General features: G+C 40.4%; 1 protein-coding gene across 1 annotated transcript in view; it reads right to left on the bottom strand.

The window, feature by feature from the left end:
* RhoGAP93B (MyTH4 and RhoGAP_KIAA1688 domain-containing protein RhoGAP93B) overlaps nucleotides 1-23,674 on the bottom strand; it is a 174,831-nt gene that overhangs the window by 10,187 nt on the left and 140,970 nt on the right. The window contains exons 6-12 of the mRNA XM_080270806.1: nucleotides 16,480-16,788; nucleotides 11,498-13,046; nucleotides 10,945-11,078; nucleotides 8,151-8,244; nucleotides 6,843-7,039; nucleotides 2,892-3,026; nucleotides 875-1,066 (exon numbers count right to left, since the gene is read on the bottom strand). Coding sequence (XP_080126932.1) covers nucleotides 875-1,066; nucleotides 2,892-3,026; nucleotides 6,843-7,039; nucleotides 8,151-8,244; nucleotides 10,945-11,078; nucleotides 11,498-13,046; nucleotides 16,480-16,788 — 2,610 coding nt within the window. The remainder of the gene's footprint in view (nucleotides 1-874; nucleotides 1,067-2,891; nucleotides 3,027-6,842; nucleotides 7,040-8,150; nucleotides 8,245-10,944; nucleotides 11,079-11,497; nucleotides 13,047-16,479; nucleotides 16,789-23,674) is intronic.

Raw genomic sequence — 23,674 nt, 5'->3', positions numbered from 1 at the left:
TCCACACACTTGATGTAGTGCTGCCTACTTCCTTAGCTTTTATCATTCTTTTTCTGTGCCTGCCCTCCTCTCTTCCTATTTCTCCTATCTTTCCTGTCACTTCTTATTCCTTTTCTTTCCTTTACATGTGGCTTTACATTGAGTGACAAGCCAAATGGTTTCCTGTCAGCCAAGAAACCATTTACAACGCTGGGTGGTAACCATATAACCAAACTATACATGCTCCCTACGTGTCAACAAGTGGGTTGGTGGAGGGTTTGTGCCCTCCCTGTAAAACAACTAACTCAGTGTCAAATGGCCACCCTTTGCGGGATTGTGGTGTCTGGCAATAGATAGATAGAATTCTAAGACTCAATTTAAGTCACCTGGGCCAACCAATACGTTATCATCATCCAAGCTCTATGTCCCACTAATTAGTATGGTGGGTTGAATCCTCAAATAAGAATAGGAAGGTACAAAAAATGGAAAACCCTCAAATAAGAATAGGAAGGTACATAAGTTGGAAAACTATCAACAGGTACCCACTGTCAACTAAAATGGATCAAACAACAATTTGCTCATAATTCAGACCTCTGATTTTCTCAGTGCTACTTCACAATCATATACAGTAAATCAAAGTAAAATGTGTATCATACTGACCATTTTATCAACTACTGCACTAGATTAAAATGAGGTTTAACCTCTGTGCATCTCAATATAGGTACTTTATCCACCCATTTCCAGCATTCCTCAATATTTCAAGCTCCTCAACTTTCATGCTGAAGCAGGGTCAGTCAGATACTTAGAAAAAAAGCAGCACTATATACTGAATTTTTCCCACGATGTATCCACAGTCTTCTTGCATTTCTCCATGTCATCCGACACAGCACCTTACCTTGGTCCAAGAAATCATATCCATGACAGGAACTTTCTTTCTAAGGAGGCCACGTGTGTGTATATTTAGGTTCTCTTGGGCATACTTTTCCAAATTGGTTCCTTCCCCACCTCCTCCTCCACCCCCTGAACTGTAACGCTCAAAGTCTGATTCTGAGGGTGGTTTCTTCATGAGAGAGAGAGCAGACATCCCCTGCAACAAAGTGATAAGGTTTACGTAGTTAATGATAGGAAACGAAAAAAAAAAAACTAATTCTTGAATCAGATGAAGGTGTTATGGACAGTTTAAAGGGTAGAGAATACATGATCTTATGCATGAGTCTGGTAATGGCACATTCTGAGGGACACTTCTCCATCGCAAACATGACTAGAACGGGTTATAGACAGTTGGCTACCACCAACCTTGGGAGGTACCGTACAGAGTGGTGTGTGGCTGTAAGTGTGGTATCATTCACTCTGAGGCTGCAGACTTAAACACCAGTCATAAGTAACCAGAATACAAGTCCAAACTGAGATGCTTACATTAATAGGTCTTTGTATATAATTCACACTTCTGTTTCTAGCTTTCAGCGGCTATCCCTGTGAATATGGGAGAAATACTAACCCAACATTACATGCATGTGATGGGGGGAAAAAAAAAAATGGAATGGGTGATGAGGCTAGGATTCTCACTTGCCCTCTCAACCACCACCCCTTTCCCCCATCCCAATTTAAAAAAAAAAAAAAAAAAAAAAAAAAAAAAAAAAAAAAAAATTACCAAAGCCTTGGCTCTGTGTCTTTTGCCTGCCTAGGGTCTAATAAAACAAATCATGTGCTGACTTATTGAATGTTTCTGGAGAGAAGTATGGCTAAGTGTATTATTAATAGGTGACCAGAGATGCCTAATGGTTTTAAGGATGTCTATTGGTCTATTGGGTTATGGCATTCCAGCCAGATATTGCCCATGAGGGTTTGAATCTGGGGGGTGATTAGGGGTTACTGCTCACAACGTCTCAGGGGGAAAGTAATTTGTCACTCTTGTCTTAAATGTCTCGAATCAGTGGCCTGGCCCTCCTCTCCTACACTCCTGATGGGGCAATTAAGGACTGGAAGATGACGACAACGACAACGATGATGATGATGACAGTGATGATGACGATGATGACTAAAGAGGTGAAGCAATGGATTTTCTAATCACATTATGATAACTGGGTACAGAAAACAAGAAGTGTGAATGTCAGCAGTAGGGTTGCGAATGGCAGACCAAAAAAGACCTGGGATGAGATCAAGGAATGTGACCCCAGGGATAAGGGACCGAATAGGGAGGCTGCCAGTGATCCAGTTGCATGGGGAGCTGACATTAAGTGATCAAGACCGATGCATGGAAGCAAGTTGGAGCCTTTATAAATGATACAATATGATAAGAAGATTATACAGCATAAGACAGAAAATGAACATGGAAGAAAGAAGGGTAAGATGGGTACTAAAAAAAAAAAAAAAAAAAAAAAAAAAAAAAAAATAGACTGGCAGAGGAATATGTGCAAAGGATACATGAAAAGTTGGGGTTAATGAATCAGGAACATCTGTGGAGTGCATATAAAATATTTTGTTGGGAAGGCTAAAGTGCCATGTGGTGATGCAGGGATGTCAGGTACTGAAATAAGGAAAGCAACAGCATGGTGGGATATGGAGGTAGAAAAGGCTAAGGAAGAGAAAAGGATGTGAGTTGGCTAGAAGAGAAAGAAGCTCATGCAAAACAGCAAACATACAAACGGTATGAGATATGTACAGAGAAAGATGATGAAGGCAAGTAAAAAGTATTTATGAAAAAAATAAATAAATAAACTTTTGTGATTACAAAAAAGTTTGAAAGGATGTGAAAATACACAGTGTAAAAAGATTGACGATAAAGGCAAATAAAAAATTATGAAGAAAAAAAAAAAAATGAATGTAAACACTTATAACAGGACACGGTTTAAGATGGTGACAAGTTTTACAAATGGACAGATTTAGTACTGAGCATACATTAGGTACTGTACCTGAGGTGGGCGGTGTAGAGAGCCAGTGACAGGGTTAGTGGTGAGTGTGGAATCCATCATGTTAGGGATGGATATTGAGAGAGGGCGGTTACCAAGCTGCCCACCCTCACGTCCACCTATACCCTCACGTCCAGCCTGTGTGAAATAAAGATGGATAATCAAATACAGTACAGCACCTCTGTCTGTATATATCCATATCAATCCATGTAAGTCCACTGCAGGACCTGACCTTCTCCTAAGAGGATGGGTGATAGCCAGAATCAACCCTTCCCATGTTGGTGAAGTACAAACAGAGAATGAGTGTCTGCAGGAAAAGTGATGTTTATGTGAGTGGAAGTGTTGTACTGACAATATTTATGTGTGTGAGTCTGTGTATGTCATCAGTACAAACAACAGGGTGCAAACATATGCATGCATATGAAAGGATATACTAACAGGACCCCAAGTGAAATGCCTGTCATCATGTGGACCCAAGCCCCTACACCCAGGGCAGATGCATCATAATATCCATACTGCACACTAGCATCAAGCCCTTGCAGCTCCATTTACTCAGAAAATGTAAACAATCCACATTCTGGACACAGGGATGAATATACAAGAACAGTGCCTTGGCGTCCAAGATGGATTTGTCCAAGACGTTTCACATCCAAGATGGAGACCATAAATAATAATCCAATATATTGGTGTAATACAGTTGCATACGTCCAATACGGTTCATAACGGCCCAAATCCGAGGAGAATACAGCTATGACTTTCTCACCCTGTCCAACAAGGTTCCCATGCCTGGGAGAGTGATGTGGTTGTGATGTTGTCCAATAAATTGTTGGCATCTGGTCACCTGATATGCAAGCGAGGCTTGCTTTTGTCTCCCTCACCAGAGTCCAGAGCGTCGTGGACACACTTTCTGCGTGTTGCACTCAGCGTTTGCTCCTAAGTTATTGCCTCTCCTTATGTAGCCATGCCTAGGAAATCATCTGCTAACCCTTTGAAGCGCCGCCATGTACCTCAGGCTACTAAGCTGGAAATAACTGAGCTACTATGCTGGAGGTAACAAGCTTAGAAACACACACTTTCAAGGTGAGGAACTTTGTTTTGGTGCCAAAACTGGTCAAGGTTGATGTTTTTAGGGGCACTTTTCAAAGATTTTGTGACAACATTAATTTTTTCCATAAGGTCTTATGTTGGTCCAAGACGTTTTTCATCCTAGACAGGGCCCTCAGGCAACAATTTTATCGTCTTGGACACGAGGGTCCTGTACATGGTAAACTGTATGTACACTCTGAACAGAATATTGATAGCGGCCTGACTGTTTAAAAGCATGTAGAGAGAAGGGCACCTGGTAATTGCTGTTGACACAACAGCAGCAGGGGGAAGGAGTGAAGATTTATCTGACTATACAACTTTGGTAAACAAGGTGAGATTGACAGGAACTTGGAGGAAATCGGGTAAGATGAGTAATCAGAGTGAAAGGCTGAAATGGCTGAGAAACAGAGCCATGACAGATAAACATAAATGAATGGTAGTGGTGGAGCTAGGATCAATGAACTGGAAATTAATGAAATTTGGAAATTGTTGACTGCATACTATACATGTTTGGTTAGAAGTTGTAGATGTGTGTGTATGGTGCTGCAGCAGTGTAAACTACCAGCAGTAAGAATAGGGCAGTTTGCTGGGATGTGGAAGTTAAAAGCACTTGAAAAAAAATACATAACATGATTAATGTAGATGCAAAAGAGAAGTTCTCATGACAGATGGAGGGAATAATTTATGAAATGGAAATGCTGTATATGAAAAAGGCAGCAGTGCGAAAGAAGAAACAAGTAAGTGATTAATCTGGAAGAAAAATTACTGTACTCTGAAAACAGAAGCTTGCACTGGAACGAGGTGCAACAATGTAGGAATGAATATGAACTGAGTGTGGACATGTAAGGGAGGGGAAGATTAATTTCCTCAGTGTCAGTAAGTCCTTTTATTCTTTTCTGGCTAGTGCCAAACTATTCTATTCATCTCAAGTGAGATGTTCCCACGTTGTCAGGGGGAAACAGGCTTCAGAAAAGGAAATCCAATACTATGAATGTAAAAACAATATCATCATCATCCGGACCTCCTTTCCCACCCTAGGGCAGGGCAAGGAGTAGCAATGTCCAGACAGCCCAAATTTGCCCAGTCCAATGGGCCACGCTTCCATTCACTCATCATTCAAGCCCCAGGGATCCTGGCTCTATCGGATATGCCAAAAACATTCACCACGTTCTGTAGCTTCACATAAATGTATCTGATTGAGTCAATCCGGACGCTGCAACATTAAAAAGGGGTGCCAAATCCCTGATCATGCACTTCTCCTCACAACATTCATCCAGCCAGCTCAATCTCCTGTCAGTTCCCTAGCCTCACTGACTTCCAAACCTCTGTTCCTTACACACTCATCCACCATACCTCTCCACCTTCTCCTTGGCCTACCTCGCCTCCTCCCTCCTCCATATTCACTCAGATATACCTTTTTCACCGCTCTATTGTTATCCATTCTCTCCACATGACCATAACATCTCAGTACACTCTTTGATTCTGGTGTCCACCGACTTCCTCATTCCACATCTTTCACGAATCACATTATTTTGTATCCTATCCACCCTCTGTACTCCACATACCATACATTCCTCAGCAGTCCCATCTCCACTGCTCTTACTCTTGACTTTTCATTTTCATGCCACAACATAGTTTCACATCCATATGTTAAAGTTGGCACTAACACTCTTTCATGTAACCCTCGTGCAGCTGCAACACTTAAGCCTCTGTTTCTTATCAAGGCCTTCATTGCACCAGTTACTTTTCTTCCTTGTGTCACTCTACTTTCAACTTCTTTTGCACATTTTCCTCTCTTTTCTATCACTGTACGCAGGTATTTGAACGCTCTCACCGATTCCAGTCTTTCTCCATTCACTGTAACATCACACTGGAATTCACCTTCTTTCTCAATAACCATCACTTTACTCTTTTCTACATTTACTCTCAAGGCATGAAGCTCACAGACATCAGAAAAACTCTGCACTAGCCTACCAAGTTCTTGGCCAGTACTTGCAAGCAGTACTGCATCATCAGCATACAACAAATTTGAGATATTCCATCCATTACCATTCATTACCAATGCCATCCCTCTCTCCATTGCTCGTGTTTTTAATTCTCTCATCACCCCATCCATATATATATATACTGAACAACCATGGGGACATCGAACAACCTTGTCGCACACCCACACTGATCGTGAACCATTCCCTTCGATGTTCATTAACTCTTACACATGCTTCACTACCATCATAAAAACTCTTGACGAAACCTAGCATCTTATTATCTACACCGTACATGCGCAAAACTTTCCACAATCCTTCTCTGTTCACACTGTCATATACTTTTTCCAGATCCATGAATGCCATAAACACATCATGGTCTCTCTCACAAGCCTTCTCTGCTTTTTTTGTCTCACTGCAAATGTTTGATCCACACATCCTCTGCCACTCCTACAGCCACCCTGTTCATTACTCACTAAGACTGATGATCTCTCTCTTCCTTTTTCTATAATATTTCTTCCGTATATCTTCCCTACCACACTCAATAAACTTATGCCAAGATAATTCTTGCACTCACTTTGCTCACCTTTATTATTGTACAGGGGTACAATCACAGGCTTTTTCCACTCTCCAGGCACAATTTCACTCATCCATGTCTTCTTACATATCTCCAACAAGCACTTCACTCCACTCTCTCCATTACACTTAAGCATCTCTGCATGCATCTCATCAACCACAGCTGCTTTTCCATTCTTCAGCTGCTTTACGGCACTCTTCACCTGTGCGAGTGTCACGTCTCCTGGTACTGCATTCCTTCTCAACACACCCCCAAAAGCAAAATAACAAATAAATACAAAGTAAATGGGTCCTCTGCCACCTTGCTTACCTCTGCTTTTTCCAGAATGGGTGAATACAGTGGTTGGTGGTTGGCTGAGTCTTTCTTTCTCCTGAGTGACGTGTGTTGTGTATCGAGTGCTAGTGTGGTTGGCGGTGTGGCTGTGGCGGTGCGTGGCGCTGGTGTTGGACCTATATGCCCTGATGCCACTGCCTTCGGGACACCTCCATCTGCTGAATCTTCATCATCTGTAGATAGTAACACATTGTTGTTATTGTTGCTCTTGTTGTGGCCCTAATCTCATCTGGATGTACAGCACAAAAGATTGGCTTATGTGCTCTACAGTATACCAGATATAAGAGTAGAGCACAGTACTTCACTTAAGTTTGTTATTTTTTTTTGTAGGTGAAGACACTCACCATCCACTCACTCAATGTAGTGCTGCTCTTGGATGACTGCTCTTTCCTTTCTTCTTTCCTTCCTTCCTCTTCTGTCTTTCTTTCCTTTGTTCTTTCCTTTTCCTTCTGTCTATGGGTGACTCTACACTGAGTGACCAGCAAAATGGTTTCCTGTACACCAGGAATCCATTTACTATTCTGGGTGGTAACCATAGCCAAATTATGGCGCCTCATGATTTAGTGGGTAATTATGGCACTTCAGTTGGATTGAGCTGTTGCAGGTTTATATCCAAGGGGTAGTTGGGGTTCATTGCTCAGGTAATGCCATTCAGGGATGTGTGAGGCTGGTCACTCTCATCTTAAATGTGAGGACCAACTTGTCTAGCCCCGGGCTCCGAAACTCCTCATGGGGCAACACAGGATTAGATGATGAATGAATGAACGAGTGAATGAATGAATGAAAGATTTACAGCTCCACTATATCATCTGCATTTCATTAATATTAAACTACATCAAACGTCAGAGTGTACGTGAGCGAGGTGGAGGGGGGGGGAGAGGGAGGGGGAGGCCGAGGAAGGGATGGAGTGGAGAGGTGTATGAAAGAGGGGTGTGTGAGGTGGGAGCAGGGCAGTAAGATGGCAGGGGACCAGGTGATATGGAGGCGATTTGTTTGTGGCCACCCCATATGAGATTAAGGCATCTGGCAATAGATAGATAGATCAAATGTCTGGTAAGGGTCTCCATAGATGAGGAAATACAAGATCATATTACTGTATCTTGATACCTTTCATCCAGGTCCTTTGCTCTGTCAATAAACAAAGTTATGTTTTTCATATCTACTTTCTTTACTACTCTCTCCTTGTAAAGAGAGTCAGTGTTACACCTTATAAATGTACCTCCTCTACTACAATATTTTATAAAGTAGGCAGAAAAGAACATTCACACATACTTATTGACTTACCTTTAGCCTTGGATCTCCATGTTTGTGGGATGATGAAGTTGTGGTAGACCTCATACTCATCATCAGCAAGGTAATCCACATCAGCTAGGTATTCCTGGAACAAATACCCACAAGTGTCACATAATTATGTCATATGTTACAGTGCAGTATTTACAATGACACATATGGGAATGGAAGTTATCATTACCCACAAGCAAATAGATAACATCTGCATCCTAGCGCTTGCTAATACCCATGTACCTCCTTGAAACCAATTCAAAACAATTCTAATGCAACCATAACCCCTTCATTTACATTCCATGTGATGAACTGGAACTTCTGCACCTACTTAATGATCTGGCACCCTGAAATATACTACTGATAACTTGAGCCATATTTTCTATGGCTCAACAGAACTCAACATTTTTCAGTGGATTCTGCTGGTTTATCTCTGTTCAGCAGAAAATGAGCCAACACCACTGCCAGGTATACAAGCTGGGAAAATGTGTCATTTCAACATTTTTGTTTAATTTTTAGGAATGATAATACAGGTAACTGCCAGTTTTAGTTAAAATGATTATGTATTATTACACTCTGATGAATGTAACATAAATACAGTACAGTCAAGTCACCTAAGGCACAGCTCATTGGTTCTGGGCCAAGCCCGCACCATAGAAAACCGTGCCATACAAATAACTAAACCTGTGGGAAAAATGGAGTTTGGTTTTGGAAGTTTGCCCAAAGTCCCTCTGTTCACCCCAATTTTCCCCATTTTCCTCCACTTTACACAGGAACACAATCAAACGATCAGTCAAAGCATGTATTACACACAAATTAAACACTAAACAATAAATAATAAAGGGCTTTAAGGGCATAAAATACTGAACGTACCAAACTCCACCGACGATAGTGCTAAAATGGAAGGGGTAAGATTGGGGGTTCCGAGGCAAGAGGCACATTTCAAACCTTGCTGCACCCCCGCACCATAGATATTTTATGCGCGTGGTTCATTTCTTTTGTTTCTGGCACCTTGGTGTGTCACTGAAAACCGCGGCATAGAAGTCCGCGCCATAGGTGACTTGACTGTATACTGAAGCCAAAATGTTCTAACATGGACTTCTATGCATTTCTGGTACAATAGACCAGGAATGTTTTATTATGAAATTATCTTCCTTGCAAGTAATGGCTGGAAGGTGGTATAAGTTCTTAAACATAAAGTGAAATATGATTCTCAAGATTGTGATCTTATATCATGGTAAAATTGATAATATCAATGAGGTGCTGATTCTTGCAGTTGCTGAAAAGGATGAAACCTCAAGTCTTCAATGTCAGGCCACATGACTGTTGCTACCTTCCTTCCAGATCTCCCTCTGGTGTGATCCTTCATTCTGCAGCCCTGTTTTGAGCCTTGCAGTCATGCATAAAGTACTGTACATCATTATCTTACCAGAGTGCAGTCGTATGATGACATGTTGAAACCACGGCCACTGAAGGGTTGCAGGCAAATTTCTGACTGACTGATTAGGCTTATCCTCTGTACAGGTACTACTCTAAAAATGCATCATTAATGTATACTGTATGTATAAAATTTATTAATTTGTTTTGCAGTCACTGGACAATCACACATTCTATACCAACACACAAGGAAAAGTGTTCCTATGATGATACAATCTTAAAGGAAGTCATCTGGAAAGTCAACAGTGTTGCTGAGAAACACTCGTGATTTTTTTTTTTTTTTTTTTTTGTACATAAAGTATCAAAAATTCACCTGTGCAATTTGTGTACCTGTCATTTCAGTTAATCTTCTAAAGCATGCAGTACTATCTATGCAATTTCATCAATATCCATTATAATGGGAAAGTCTGATTCATAAATGAAAATCTGCTTCTGACTGGATATAATGTTAAACAAACAAAAGCAACTACATTATGCTGGCATAATCACCTGTCTCAAACCTATCGTCAGACTGCTGATGTTCAGCTAGTTACTGTTAGCATTATATGCTATACTCATAATTCCAGTTGTGATCTTTACTTCTGGAGATAACAGAAAAAGCAGCTTTAGTACTGATCTCTGATTCAGACTGGCCATGACTAGACTATACAGTACTTTTTTTTCTTTACTAACCCCTTCAGCCCTAAGATATTATTTTTTTTTTTATTCTCACCATTTCCTGATCATTTTATTCATCTTAGGTTGGATTTTTTAAACTGAGGAGGTCTGACACAGCCTTCGCTAACCCCTCCGCTAAAAGAAGTTTCCCCAAAGCTGAATGAAATCCTCAGGTGACTATGAATTGAATAAAAAAAGGAAAAATGCCACTGCAGCAACAGCAGTAATAGTTTTAGCCTCAGCTTCATTGGAAATGTGAATTTGGTGGACTATATGCTATAGTTGCTCATCACAGTCCACCACCCTCCTTTAGGGGAATAGCATGAGAAATGAGGGATACTTATAAGCTTGGCAGTTCCACTTCTCAGTTATACTGGTGCCACCACCTCAAGATATCTCTTTCCAGCACCATCGTTATAGTGAACAGGTCAAAGAAACATAGGTGTAAGCACCTGTGAACAATATTCTAGAATTACACCATTATAGTCCATTTGTTCTAACCTAATGATGATTCCTCCTCCTCAGCTTAGCTGATGGTCAGTTGTAGACTGAATGGATAGTAACCACGGAGACTCATTCCTCCCTCACAACTAAAGTTGAATTTCTGGTTATCATTCACGTTGTGGAAGTGGCCTAGTTCTGTCAGGTGAAAATAAGCTGACTATAGCATCCCACTACAACTGCATGACAAAATGACACTCACTTGTGAAGAGGAATCAGCATTGGACATGCCTTCATCATCTGCAAACTCATCACTGTCATGGTGGTGGTGTGACGCAGAGTCGTCACTGTGGAGGGAGTCCCCATCTTCATACAGGGTGTCGCCTTTTCGGTAATCTGAGGACATGGGCAGTGAAAGGAAGACAAACAAAACAGATGTACAATGGATATTAACTGTAGTTCATTCACTTTAAGCAGGTTCAAATTTTTACTCTCTTGCAATTTCTTTTACCTAGCTCATGTAGTTCAGTGGCAGATAAACAGGCATTGCCATGGTTCTTCATCCTATCCATTGCACTTCTTCATGACCAGCATTATATTCTTATGTTAATTTACTGATACAACTCAGCGTTCAGGATGGATAGATAACAATTTTAGGCCAAGTTAAAGTGAAAAAAAAAAAAAAAAAAAAAAAAAATAGCAGCTTGTGAATGAAAATGAGAATATTACTTCCTTAGCCGACCAAACATAAAGTATAAAAAAACAAAATGAAAGTCATACAATACTACTGTACCAGAAAGTGTGACTGTACTAACTTGTGAGTAGTTTGGCTTGCTCCATGATGTACTGGTAAACAGGTTGTTCATACACATAGTCCAAGTTGGAGTAGAGATGTGTCAGGTCTTGGTGCTGGGAGCTCTTTTCCTGCCCTTTGCCCACAACTGGACTTGTCACTTGCTTTACATTGCTTGTATTTATCTGCTGTGTATTGTTTGGGCTGGGTTGTTTAGTGTTGCTTGGACTGGGCTGCTTTGTGCTGTTTGGGCTGGCTTGTTTTGCACTGGCTGGACTATGCTTGATGTTGCTGGGACTGATGTGCTTAGTGTTACTTGGGCTGGTATGTTTAGCTGTGGTGCTGCTGCCTGAGCTGGAGTTATGGTTGTGTGTGTTATTATGGACTAAGTGTTGAGAACTGCTACTACTCTGGAGTGTGTCACTGCGGTCACTGTCTGTGGTGGCAGCAGCGGTGGCAGTGGTGGTAGCACCCCGGTGTTTGTTGCAGTGATGGTGGCGGCGGTGGCTGCAGCGTCGGCCGCCACCGCCACCGCCACCATCACTGCCAGACTTGAGTGAGGAAGGACGACCCGAGATATCAGTACCTGCCTCTTGTTCTGGGGCTGGTCGGCGCGGGGTGCTATCTACAGAACCTCTGCTCCCAGTAGTGCCAGAAACTAACCCAGAATCTACTTGGGAGTGAGGAGAACTGTCTGCCGACCCTCGACCACAGTGGCCACGAGCATCACGGTCGGTGAGAGTGGAAGTGCCACTATCAGGCCCACGATTCCAGTCCAAACTAAAAGGTGGAAAGTGATGGCGAGGGCTAGGAGGACTAGGGCTGGAGTCTGATACAGCCAGGCGAGTGTGGGCACTGGGACTGCCCCGTACATCCAGCTTCAGCCTTGGAGGACCTGTTTCTAATGATCGGTTCTTGCGATGCATCATGGGTGTGGCTAGGCTTTCCAGACCGGAACTGTCTGATCGTTGACGTTGGCTTAGGGCACCATGGCCGGACAGAGGATCAGGTGCCTCTAGGCCTTTCTGTCTCCTACGAGGCTGTGGTGTTGATTCTACTGATCGCATTCCTGCAGCAGCAGCAGCTGCAGGTAAAAAACGTTCGTGCATGGCATCATCATCATGATGATGATGGTGACGTGGACGTGCCATAAAGCTGTAGCTACGACACAATGCCACCTCACGTCCTCGTTCCACCCCAGTCTCAACCCGTCGAGGATAGTTTGGTGCATCAAAGCTGCGCTGTTTAGCCACTTGTAAATGTGGGTGATCCTGATAACCACCCTTATGTCGCGATGAACCATCTGGTCTGGTACGCCGGTGGGCCGAGGGTGTGGTAGGTCCTGCTTGTGGATGGGTAGGGGAGCTCTGGGAGGACACAGAGTCAGGGGAGATGGCTGTCTCCCGTTCCTTGCTGGGACGGTCCATTCCCCTAGAACTTCCCCGTCGCCCATCAGCTCGCCCTGATGCCCCAGGTCCAACACCACGAGGCGACTCCAACAATCGATACCCGGAGCCTTCAAGCGAGGTGCGACTCTGAGACACTGAGCTGTCACTAGACCGGCCAGATTCCTGAGGATGGTAAACATCTCAATAATACTTGCATTCAGTTTATTTAAACTTGAAGCTAATATGCTACCTGTAATCATCACTATATTTCTCATGAAAAACTATGAAACAAAAGAGGACTAATGAACGGCCAATAAACCATCTTCTTCTCCAATAAGCAATTACACAAATAATAGTGTACAGTATTTGAAAAAAAATGATTCCTCACTTCATGCTTACCACTGAATGATGGGAAGCATACAGTACAATATTCCCCACAAAAAATTCCTCACTCCACACTCAGTCACATAAAGGGAACTTTTCTGTTCTGGCAAATCAAGAAGGAAGGTGTATACTACAACTAGATAAACATTCCTCTGTAGTACAACAAGGTACACACACACATGCATGCACGCACGCACGCACACATGCACGCACACACACACACACACGCACGCACATACACACGCACGCACGCACGCACACACGCACGCACGCACGCATGCACACACACACACACACACACACACTATAATATGACCTATACAACTGCACAGTGACTCTTGAACATCCACTGAAAGTTTTTAAGACTCCTGACTGAACCATTATGGCAAAGTGACACCACTTATCCTTCATTTGATAGTGAAAATGTTCCCTTCCCTCCACAATGTGATTGAAATGAGAGAGCATTTGTGGTATCTTTACTTTTTTTTTTTTTCTTTTCTTTTTTTGCCATGGTAATGTCACAGAGGATAAACAACTGACACACACCTTTTCTCTGAAAATTAACAAAGTAACGAAACATAGCTATTGGTAGCTAGGAAGATACCAAATACATACATGTATATGAATGTAAAAGATAAAGATTCTGTGGCAATGATACTGTACATTGGTACAGTACCACACTAACTAATAAAAGTATCATCATCATACCTGCAAGTACAGTACATTAGAGTGAGAACCAACCAAGTAATCCTCAATAAAAACTATGTGAGTACTTGAGTGGTCATTACCTATTTCCCTAAATAATCCATAGGTTATATCATTTTACTCTCTTAACATTATTTATGCTGCTTACTTACCATGTACAGTTCAATACCTGTATATATATATATTTTTTTGTACATAATTTTCTATACATGCCGGCAGACCAGACAACACAGTGCAGTAACAACAAGACACTAAACATCAAAGCGGTTAGTATCAAAATAAAAGTAAAACATCATGACCGTACACATGCCAACATCACTATGAATGAATAGTTAAGTTCATCAAGCATTATCTTGATGACAGGGAGAGGGAGAAAATATGTACTCTATACAGTAGGCTGGTAGTTTAAGATAGCATGGTATGATGAGAAGATAGTGCAGTATATGATACATAAATAAGAAAGGCTAAAGCAACCTATGAAGACACATTATGAGGGCACTATTAAATTACTAACATACGAGTGATGTCAGAATGTAAAGAATGACATGAATGATAATACAAATCACACCATAATCATCATTACCTGTACTATCCTAACCCGTTTTCCCACTTTTACAATTTGGTGCGAACAGATTCAAAAACAGAAACTCAGAGCATACACACAAAATCTATCAACAAACTGTCCAATGAAATGAATCCCACATCAATTCATCCATGACTCATATCTTTAAAACTCTCGGGTCCATCTCTCAGTCACAACTATGTACAGTATACTGAAGATGTAATTATCTTTCTATTGCCAGTTGTCTGATCCTCAGTTTATGACTAAAATATCTTGAAATTCCTTCATCAACACTCAACTCCACCCCTTCCTGCCAGTCCAAGCCACCTTTCATCATGCAAATTTTCAATAAAATCATCCAACTTGATCTTTGGACTGCATTCTCAAAGGTTACTTCTTTTTCTACCAACTAATTTCTACATATGGAATGCTAACCCCTTCACTCTGATGGGAAGTTGCATCAACTAATCCCACAAAGCTCTCGGCTTCCCCCCTTGAAAATTCTCATCTTCATCTTATAGGTAAACGATCCAAACATATTCTCTGTACTTTTTTAATAATCTTATGTGAGCTTCACAAACTCTTGTGCAACAAAGCTATTCCATTAATTAAAAAAAGGGAGGGGTGTAACCCTTGCCATGTGCGTCTGATACCATATCTTGCCATCTTCTTGTCTACTGTCCATCTTATCCATATCCATTCTCTCTTGCATGTCCATACAATCTAAGCCCCCTCCCTTTTACTCTTCAACCAAAATTCTGTACCTCCATACTCTTCATCATTCACAAGTTTGCATTTCTTATCTCATCCACCCTATGCAGCCAGCCTATTCTCCTTAACAATCACATTCCCACTGTTCTGACTAGTAAATTTTCAAAACCGTGCCATACCAACTCTCACACGATACATTAATGAAATATAACTGAATATATTTCATGATGAAGTATGATATACTAGAGAAATTTTACATTACCTACATTATATTCCGTGGTGCTGAAACTCTGAATGCATGGTTTAGAGTGTATAATCAAGGTAGGAATTAATAATGCTACTAAATTAGTTTTGCACACAATTCTAACATACATATTTACTCACATTCAGTCCCTCAACTATGTAATTTATGCTGAGAATATAAAACTGTGAAAGGAATGAGCTCAGCAACATGTCCTTGGTCAATGAAACACAGATTCTATTGCACTCAGCTGCTTCTTTCATTCAGTCCTGATTATCCTAGTAACCTAAATAACGATACTTGTAATTTATTACCCATACCAACTGTAATATGGAGGAGGAAGGACAGAAACTGCCTTCGGACCAGGGGCCACTAGTTTAACACGTTTTTATAATAGCTATTCAATATCTAGTCTTCAACATCTGTCACATATAAAACTAAGGAAAGCTAAATAGTGCTCACTGGCAGATTTTCTTAAACAGCAATCTGCTATGTCACAGCTTCTATCAGCCCTAATAAATAAAGCATCTACAATACCAGTCTCCATCACAATGCATTAGTGTTTACCAGCCTCAAATGATTACGCTCTACCTGGCTGCTTCTATCTGCAGCTACATAAGCTTTCTAGTTTCTCCTATCCATTTTGCATGGCTGGGTTTGCAACAGAAACAAAGCATATAAAAAGTTAAATCAAGAAAAAGAAAGTGAAAATGTTATGCTTACAAAAGTAATAATCCAGTAACAATCTTACCATAACTATTAAAGAAAAGTACTTCAAGCACCAACGATTGATTTAGAAAAATAATTATTAGTTGGTTAAAAAGCAAATACTGTCAAATATTAAAAACAAAGAATAACATCTCAGTAAGAGAAAGCAAAATACTGGATATAATAATAAAATAAATAAATAAATAAACAACTGAACTGTAACAAAAAATTAGCAGAAAACACAAAATAATGGAGCTAAAACTAAATATAAAGATAAATAGAGAACAAAAATAACAAAGGCTGACCTGTGCGTAGGGTCTGGTGTAGGAGAGTGATGAGCCCTGAGAGGACTGTGAGCTCCTGCGTACCCTCCTGTTGCCACCACCACCACCACCACCACCAGCATCCCCATTATGGTGGTGTGAGCATGCCGGGCTATGGTGGTGGCGGTGGTGGTGGTGATGGTGGCAACTCCCTGAGCCCGCCCCACCTCCCTCCATCGCACCAGCATGGCGGTGTGTGGCAGAGGAGCGGCGGGCAGGGCGAGGCGAGGGGTGAGGTGAAGTCTGGGTGGTGACGCCTCGCGACAGTGACGGACCCACACTTTCCTTCCTCTGGAATGACACCGCCGCCCCGGAGGCTGGTGAGTGGGGCACGGCAGAGCCCCCCGACCATCGCTGCTGCCGCCTTGCTGCCCACTGAGTGCTCCCTGTCCTCTGTACCCCAGCCCCTGTGCCCCCTGCTGCCCACTGTGCACTGCCGGCTCTCTGCACCCTATTTCTATCACTCTCTGGTACCCAACCCCTACTTGCTATCCCTCGAACCCCACTACCTAACCCTGGCAATGACCCTCGCACTCCTTGCCTGCTGCCTAAAGAGCTGTGACTTCGCTGAAGGGACCCTAAACCTGGAAAAAACCCAGGTCCTGGAGCTGAACCTGGCACAGATTCAAGTCTTTTCACTGCTCCTGGGACTGGCTGGGGGGAAGACACGGCACCACTGGGAGATGAAGATGGCACTGGAATTTTGTTTCTGCTGAGAGCCCTTTGCAAACTGTTGCTGTGGGTGTTGTTTCTGTTTCCTGTGTTTCTGGCAGAGGAGGAGGAGCACGAGGAGGCTGAAGAGGAGGAGTGAGAAGAGGAGGGGGGATGGTGGGGGAGGGCCAGAGGGGGGAGCTGATGGTTTGAGTGACCCACCACCAACATCAACCAACATCCACCACCACCACCAGCCACCACACCACAAAAAAGCCAAATGTCAGTAAAACAACAAACAAGTTAAGTAACAGCTGAACCAAAACTGAAAACTATACAAAATACATTGAGATCATAATCTAAATACAGTTATGCTTAAAACATCAAATGGCAGGCCAAAATAAAATCAGCATAAAAGGCAAAAAAAACTGTACAACTAAATGCAAAATTTTTAACAGTAAATACAAAATTTAAAAAAATAACATACTAAAATGCAAAATATAAGAAAAGCAAAATAAAACACAATATAATACATAATCAGGATGACTCCAAAAAGAAAGCAGAAGCGCTAGTTAGCTAATTTAGCCACAGGCTGATACAAGACTTTTATCACCCACTTCTATTTGCACAACACTAGCTACTCAGTCCATGTCAAACACTACTGATACCTGCACCAGTTACTAAACTCTTCAGTCAGTACAATACATAATATCAAGACATATAGTATCTGACATACAAAGCTGAATCTGCTTCTAACTTTATTCTGATTTTAAATAATAAAATATGGTGAATCCCATACTGATACTTCATTCAAGTTAACTGGAAAACAACATAATCCAGGCAACCAATTAATGTAGCAAGCTGGTGTTAGTGTAAAAAAAAGAAAATACTGCCTTTTAATAATGAATTACATAACACAGGCAAAAAATGGTAAAGCAATGGGATTCCAGGTTAATGTGTAATTCTGACAGAAAACAACAACTGACACAACCCATCCCATATTTCTGTTTTTTGAGTGGCTGCAAGGTAGTGAATGCTACACGGTTGTATCAGGTAAAATACGTATGTGCTAAGCTCAAAAGAATTTTTTGTGGCAGCTCTTGTCATAGCACATATATTCTAGCTGTGCACCTCCATTATCCTCTGTGGACAACAGTTATCCTGGCTGAAGCTTGATATACAGTATTTTTCCCAGTTGAGAAATATTTTCCAAACTTCAAGGAGTTACATACGAGATGCAGGTTCTTCCTTAATCAGAGAAATTTTGCTCTACTAAATACTATAGCAGCAACTGATATCAGTAAAGTTCTTTGCCACAGAACTTAAGTGATAAGTCATGAGGAGTTTACTTTCATAAATGTGTGAGGTCAAAATAATTATTGGTTCTCAAAGTTTCTGATCAACCTGTGAAAAACCTTCATTATCACAAATTCCAACATTATTATATAAAGACATTATTCCCCAGTGAACTATTGTAGAATTACTCACTGTAATTTACTTAATAAGGAACAATGAAATAATTCCATTTGATCATATTGTGCAGCATTATACAATAATTACACACAATATTCTTACTTTCTCTGAAAAGAAGAACAGCCAGAAGAAAAATCAGCTGTTGGCTTAACCTCTTCACTATGAATTTTATAAATGTTTACCATCTCCAAACACTTTTCCTCACTTTGGCAAAACGCTGAAGTACCTAAGGGATTCATGAAAACTACACTTAATCCCTCTAGTTGGAACAGTCTCACTTTAGGTGAATGAAATAATTTGGGGTTGCATATACAATATGAAAAAGACATCCTCAGATTAAAAGCGTTAATAAAATCATAACCTGACTGTTGTCATTAGGCAGAGATAGTAATGCTATGCCAACATCAAGCAACAGATCACAAACTGTATAAGAACCATGCAAAGCTTTGTAAGGCCCTCTACAACAAGGGAGACTGACACGTAAATGGTGTCAGACATGGATAAATTCATGCAGTGGAACAAATATGATGGTTATACACATGTTCCTCGACTTCTTTCCTATACTCCAAGAGGAGGACGGCAGACTACAAGAAAAACAACAACTTCAGCCTGCAGTCCACTGGGTTTACATTCAGAAGAGCCTGGGGCCACAACAGCAGCAACTTCACCCAACTATAACTTGCAAGAATCACTGATGCAGTGGTAGGTTTTTCCATTAGTGCTACTTATTTGCTTTATATTAGACTAGGCTATGTCAGGGCAGAACTAGAAAATATGTTCAACGAATTTAAGATGAACTGTGAGAGCGAATGGAGCCACCTGCTCCTGGTCCTTATTTTGAAGAACACTCTACTCAGGACACTGAATTATCAACAAATAGCTACTAATGAAAAACAAACAAGATTTTTCAAACATGAATAAAACTGGAAGCCTCCCATACAAGTTTCAGAAACTATTTGGCTTCTATTTTTGTCTCTTTCCTTTTATAGGAAACTCTTCTCATTCCTCTAGGCACCATCTAGCATGACCCTTTTTATGTCTTACAGTGCACTTTCTATATTTTGGCTGAAGAACTAATTGATTATGAACTGTTCTTTTCTCATGCCCAACTTTTTCTACTTTACAAATTTCCCTGTTCAAATAAATTATATATCACCTTCTGTAGCTCCTCCTCTGACTGCCTGAAAACAGCTACACTATCAAAAGGTGCAGTTCCAAAGTTACCCAATCACCCACCATTTGTGTTAATTCCACTGCCATTCCAACTTAAAGTTTTGAACTATTTTCTACGCATAAAGCAAATAACCTTAGGGAAATTGTGTCACCTTGTCTAACAGTTCTCTTAACTGGCATCTTCTAACTATCCTTATGAAGTTTTATGTCAGTAGTGTCATCTCTATAAATATCTTCTAATAACCAGTTCCTGTAGGCACATTTAAATAAATTTCTTCTACAACTCATCTCAGAATCACTCTCCACGGTAAACAGTAAAGAATAACAGCTGTAGTGTTTAATTTTTTTGTTAATCTGACCCATACTGTACTTTCATAAAGCTGCATCCTTTAAAGTTGCATCATATACTTAATTTTACACCACAGATTCCACTGCTTCCACACATGGTATACAGATGTGGGCCAAAAATGAATGCCCAATAAGTACTGTAGTATGCCAGCTTGCACATGCCTGAAATAGGCAAGCAGTTCTATTACACATGTACAAGCAGTGTACTGGTATTATGGGTTCTGAGGGGCAACTGATTGGTAGGGTCAAGAAATAACATTTTCTGTCACTAATGAAGTGACCTAAATCCATCCAACACTTCATGCCTGAGTACAGATGTGTAAAGCTTTTGGAGAACTGGGTGAAAACTACATGTGGAAAGCTGGTGCTGGAGTATCCATGTTGTTGCTCGACCCCATTTATGCCTGGCCCAGCAGACCTGTCAACGACAGGTAAGCAACTGCCCCTATGGGGATGTCCCATTGGTTCCCTAGACTGCTGATGTTGTGTCTGCATTATAGTGTGCATTTGTGCTGTGCAGTGTTCCATAATGTGGTTTATGTTGTGTGGGCCTACTCTACAAGAGGATCACATGTTGTCTGTGATTTCACCCAACCCACATCTAAGTTTGTAACTAAGGAGGGTTTGGTGATGTCCTGATCTAAGCCTGGTTGGGTGAATTTGATCAGCTCTTTTTAAGAATATCTCTGATTGGTTGACATCAGGAGGGTGGGCTTGTAGTATAGTGTTCTGACTGAGGTGTTGTACTGCCCTGCATATGAAGTGGTTAGTGGGTACTGCATGTAGGTGTTTTTTCATTGCTAGTGTTGGAGAGTCTGGAGGTGGAATGTTGTTGAAGAGGGTCTGATAATGTCTGTATGGTGTTTGTGCGTTCTCCACATAAGCACAGTTACAGAGCATTCTATCACCATGACTAACACTTTGGTACTTGATTTATATATATATATATATATATATATATATATATAAACAACCTTGAATGTCTGTCTTCATATCATATTTTCCATTTTGTCTAAAATTACACCTCTTCTTTAATATGTAAATTATATACACTTCTCTAATCTGAAAGGATTGTGTTGTATGCAGTACTAAACTATATGGTAATAATAACTGCATGGTAGTCTCCAAACAGCACAGCTGGCATGGCATATAAGTAAGCTACACACTGAAAGTTATTCAAATAACACAGTTCAAAAACATATGATGGTACAGTATTAAGGCCATCAAATGCAGCAAAATTAAAATTATTCCAGATATATGATATTTTATATTCAATGAATAAAGACAAAGCTGAAAAATCAATAAAAACAGATATTAATGTAACAAATTTAGATACCAAGGGCCAACATAAGAAAGCAAGAATACGGGAAGTTGATCCTGTAATGCAAACAAAAATGGTGGTGCTTATTCCAACAACAAAGCTCTGCACAGCACTATACAGGTACATACTGTACATTTACATAATAACCCGAAACCAGCACTGGCAGAAGTCATTGCTCAAAGGGTGACCAGCGAAAAATGAAAGTGACTTGAATTAATGCAAGCATAAATGCACAAACACACAATCTGGCTACGAAAATGTGTCACAGAAACACACAGAGCAAAAACATTAAGAACCAACATTAACATAAACAAAAATATTACAAGCATCCAAAACATAACCAAAACAATACATGCTTTATAAAAACATATCATTTTAAAATGCAGTAGCATTATCCACCATACTGCAATGAAATAAAATGTGAGCTATCATACACCTAGTTAGCTACTGTTTTTTCATAATTCTGATACAGACTCAGGCAGAAAAGCAGGCAAGAAAGAAAGCACAATAAATCCTAAAACCTTGGCATTCAATGATAAGCTTAGACAGGAAATGCGATGAAAACCGTTGGTGTAACAGTCAGCAATTTCGCTCAGAAAAATGGGCAGTGTCGGGCAAAACAACAGTACGGTGCCTAGAGAGACGAGGTATACCACAGCAAGTACACACACACACACACACACACACACACACACACACACACACACACACACACACACACACACACGCACACAAAGACCAGTAAACATACATTCTGAATATTAATCCCATGATGGCTTTTGTTCAGTTCCTGAGCCAAAGGTTTACAAATGCATTATCTCTAGACAGCAACGGGAAGGTGTATTATCAGCTAGTGAGTTGAAGAATTTCCCGTCATCTAAAACTGATCTAACCTAATTATCTTAAGGCTATCAATAACCTATCCCAACATTTTTCCTGGTTTAATCCAACTTTATCATCTTAATCCACCATTCTATTCCCATCTACATTAATTGCTGCTTATGCCAACCCTACAGTACATCACAGAAAATCGGGGCAGACTCAGTCTAACAGCTTTAATTACCAGTTTGTTGATATTTTACTGAATATATTAATTGAATACTGTTCCATACATTTAAAAAGGCCAAGTGTAACTGTGGAAGTGGAGGGACTATTCAGCTTAGTACCAGGTATACCTACTGATAGGATACTGGGCACAGTAATTCAGTAATCTTGGAAATGCAGAAAAAAATATTCTCCTCTATAAACTTGGCCAAAAATTGTATGGATGAACAATGATCTCTCCAATAATTTTCAAATTCATTAGACTCAGCCTCATGACTTAAGAAGCAAGTCCAGGAATATTATGGTATCTGATGAGAGAAAAATTGTTTTTACTAACAAGGTCTAACGTAGTGAAGCTATCCCACATTTTTACATAAAATTTAGTTATATCAACTTCTTTAACCCAATCAACCTGAACGGGTTAAAACCTTAAAGAGGCAGACCCAGATGATTTTAAGTAATTCAACTTGGGAATGGCTGCTCATCATCTAGCAGTTAATTTAAATCACATTACCTAAACTTAAACTTTCATTATCCAAATCTAATTTCCAAATGTACCAATATCCAACACTCATCTATATTCAAACTCATGCTCAGTCCAATCTCATTTAATTCTATATCAACTAAACCTGCCCACTTTCAGAACCCTCCTAATCCAATTCAACCCAACCTAATATCATTTATGATCCATTTAAAAATTTAGCTCATTACTGATCAACTCTTCATTTACATGTCTTGACTAGATCTCTAAACTGGTCTGTATACTATGCACATTTAATTCAAACTCTAACAATGCACCTTCCATACTTTCCTTCCCTGTGATAGTGCAATTTACTAGTGTCAGTTAAACACAAAAGTTATTGTCACACATACTATGGTTATCTGTTTTACAGGTCTCTTAAAACTCAGTATGGAAAAAAAAAAAAAAAAAAAAAAAAAAGATATTACAAGACTTAGGATAAATCAGTATTGCCTCTGAACTGTTGAGACAAGTAAGACTCATTTAATTTTGTAGTCCAGTTTCTGCAACATACCTTTAATATGTCTTTACTTCTCCCACCCTAACAAGGTCTATTATGATAAAGAAAGAAAGGAAAAAATACTGTGTACTTCAAGTGATCATATAATTGGGAAAGATGACAGACCTAATGGCCCATCCCCTGAGGA

Source organism: Coenobita brevimanus, chromosome 43, assembly GCF_032717465.1.
Source record: "Coenobita brevimanus isolate Jiangsu-jjx chromosome 43, ASM3271746v2, whole genome shotgun sequence".
Taxonomy (NCBI): Eukaryota; Metazoa; Arthropoda; class Malacostraca; order Decapoda; family Coenobitidae; genus Coenobita; species Coenobita brevimanus.
This window is presented reverse-complemented; position numbering and strand designations above follow the sequence as displayed.